Source organism: Pyrgilauda ruficollis, unplaced genomic scaffold (genome assembly GCF_017590135.1).
Source record: "Pyrgilauda ruficollis isolate IOZ18807 unplaced genomic scaffold, ASM1759013v1 scaffold572, whole genome shotgun sequence".
Lineage (NCBI taxonomy): Eukaryota > Metazoa > Chordata > Aves > Passeriformes > Passeridae > Pyrgilauda > Pyrgilauda ruficollis.
The window spans coordinates 1-1,593 of record NW_024527400.1 but is presented as its reverse complement, the minus strand read 5'-3'; the positions used below and the strand labels follow the sequence as shown (position 1 = coordinate 1,593).

The window sequence follows — 1,593 nt, the reverse complement described above, 5'->3', positions numbered from 1 at the left end:
GGAGCGGCGGAGCGGGCTGGGGCTGGCGGCTCTGGGCGCTTTGGGTCGGCGGCTGCTCTGGGCGCTGCCCGCTTACGCCGCGGGGCTGCTGGGGCTGGGCGCGGGCGCCGTCGTGCTCGCCCTGGCGCTCTACGCGAGCGGAGCGGCGGCGGCGATGGAGCGGCGGAGCGGGCTGGGGCTGGCGGCTCTGGGCGCTTTGGGTCGGCGGCTGCTCTGGGCGCTGCCCGCTTACGCCGCGGGGCTGCTGGGGCTGGGCGCGGGCGCCGTCGTGCTCGCCCTGGCGCTCTACGCGGGCTGGCGGCGGCGGCGGCGCGCCCGGGAGCGCGGGATGCGCGCGGCCGAGCGGCTGCACCGCGAAGAAGAAGCGGCCGTGCGCGCCGCCGCCGCCGGGCTGGGCGCGGCCCGCGGGGAGCTGCCGGCCTGGGTAAGGCCCCGCAGCGCCGTTATCGCCCGCGGGGAACCCCGGCGGGATCCCCGCACCGGGCACCGGATCCCCGCACCGGGCACCGCCTCTCCCCCGCTGGGACCCGCGGGGGTTGGGAAGCGCAGCCCCCCCGCCCTCTCCCCCGGTGGGACCCCCGGAGGTTCCCCCGGTTCTGCCGCGCTGCGGGCACCGCTTGAGCTCCCCGCAGCCCCGGGGGTGTCCCGGTGCTTTGCTCCGCTCCGGGTCCCGCTTGGCGCACCTGGGGACCCCTCCCAGCCCCGCGCACCCCCCGCGCTTCGCTGCCGCACCTGCCGCGACCCCCGGGGACCCCCGGTAACCGCAGCGAGCCCCGACGGAGTTGTCCCCGGCAGGGGGGACCCCGAGGCACCGCACGGTTCCCGGTGGGACCCCCGGGACCCACGGTCCGTCTCCCTTCTCTCTGCACCGCTCGGGACTCCCGGGACCCCCAGAGCCCCCCCGGGAATCTCCGGGCCCCGCTGCCGGTGCTGCTCTCCAGCCGTTCCTTGGCTTTCCCGGTGGGGCGGGGCCGCACCGAGACCCCCCCGTGGCCGCCCCGGGCGGGGTCCCCGCGCTCCGTTTCCCGCAGCGACGGGACAGCCCCGGTACCGCCCGGGCCTTCCGGCAGTGCCGTGACTCACCGGGCCCGGGGGGGCCGTTTCCTGCCCGGCCCTCCCCGCGGTGTGGGAGGGGGCCGGACCCCCCTTTCCCGGGACTTCCCCCCACCGGGACCCCCCGTTTCGGGATCCGCGGGGGGTGACGGGGCTGCGCGGGGTGGCACGGGCGGTTGGGGAAACTGAGGCACGGGCCCCCCTGTCCCCCAGGTCAGCTTCCCGGATGTGGAGCGGGCGGAATGGCTCAACAAGGTGAGGGGGCGTCCGTGTGTCCGGCCCGCGTCGCCGCGGGCCACCGGCGTCCCTCCCTCCGTCTCTCTCCCTCCTCCATCCCTCCGTCCCTCCCTCCGGCATCCTTCCATCCCTCCCGCCCTCTCCCTCCGGCATCCCTCCCTCCGGCATCTCTCCACCCCTCCGTCCCGCATCCCTCCGTCCCTCTCTCCTCCCTCCCTCCCGCATCCTTCCCTCCTTCCTGGCCTCTTTCCTTCCCTCCCTCCTCCATCCCGCCTTCGTCCCTCCCTCCCTCCCTCCCTCCCT

General features: G+C 77.6%; 1 protein-coding gene across 1 annotated transcript in view; it reads left to right on the top strand.

Moving 5' to 3' along the window:
• The window catches only part of LOC121361494, a gene marked incomplete at its 3' end in the record, with an annotated part of 5,086 nt that extends 3,632 nt beyond the window's left edge, over positions 1-1,454 (top strand). The window contains exons 2-3 of the mRNA XM_041482242.1: positions 5-424; positions 1,267-1,454. Coding sequence (XP_041338176.1) covers positions 5-424; positions 1,267-1,454 — 608 coding nt within the window. The remainder of the gene's footprint in view (positions 1-4; positions 425-1,266) is intronic.
• Positions 1,455-1,593: the final 139 nt, after the last annotated feature.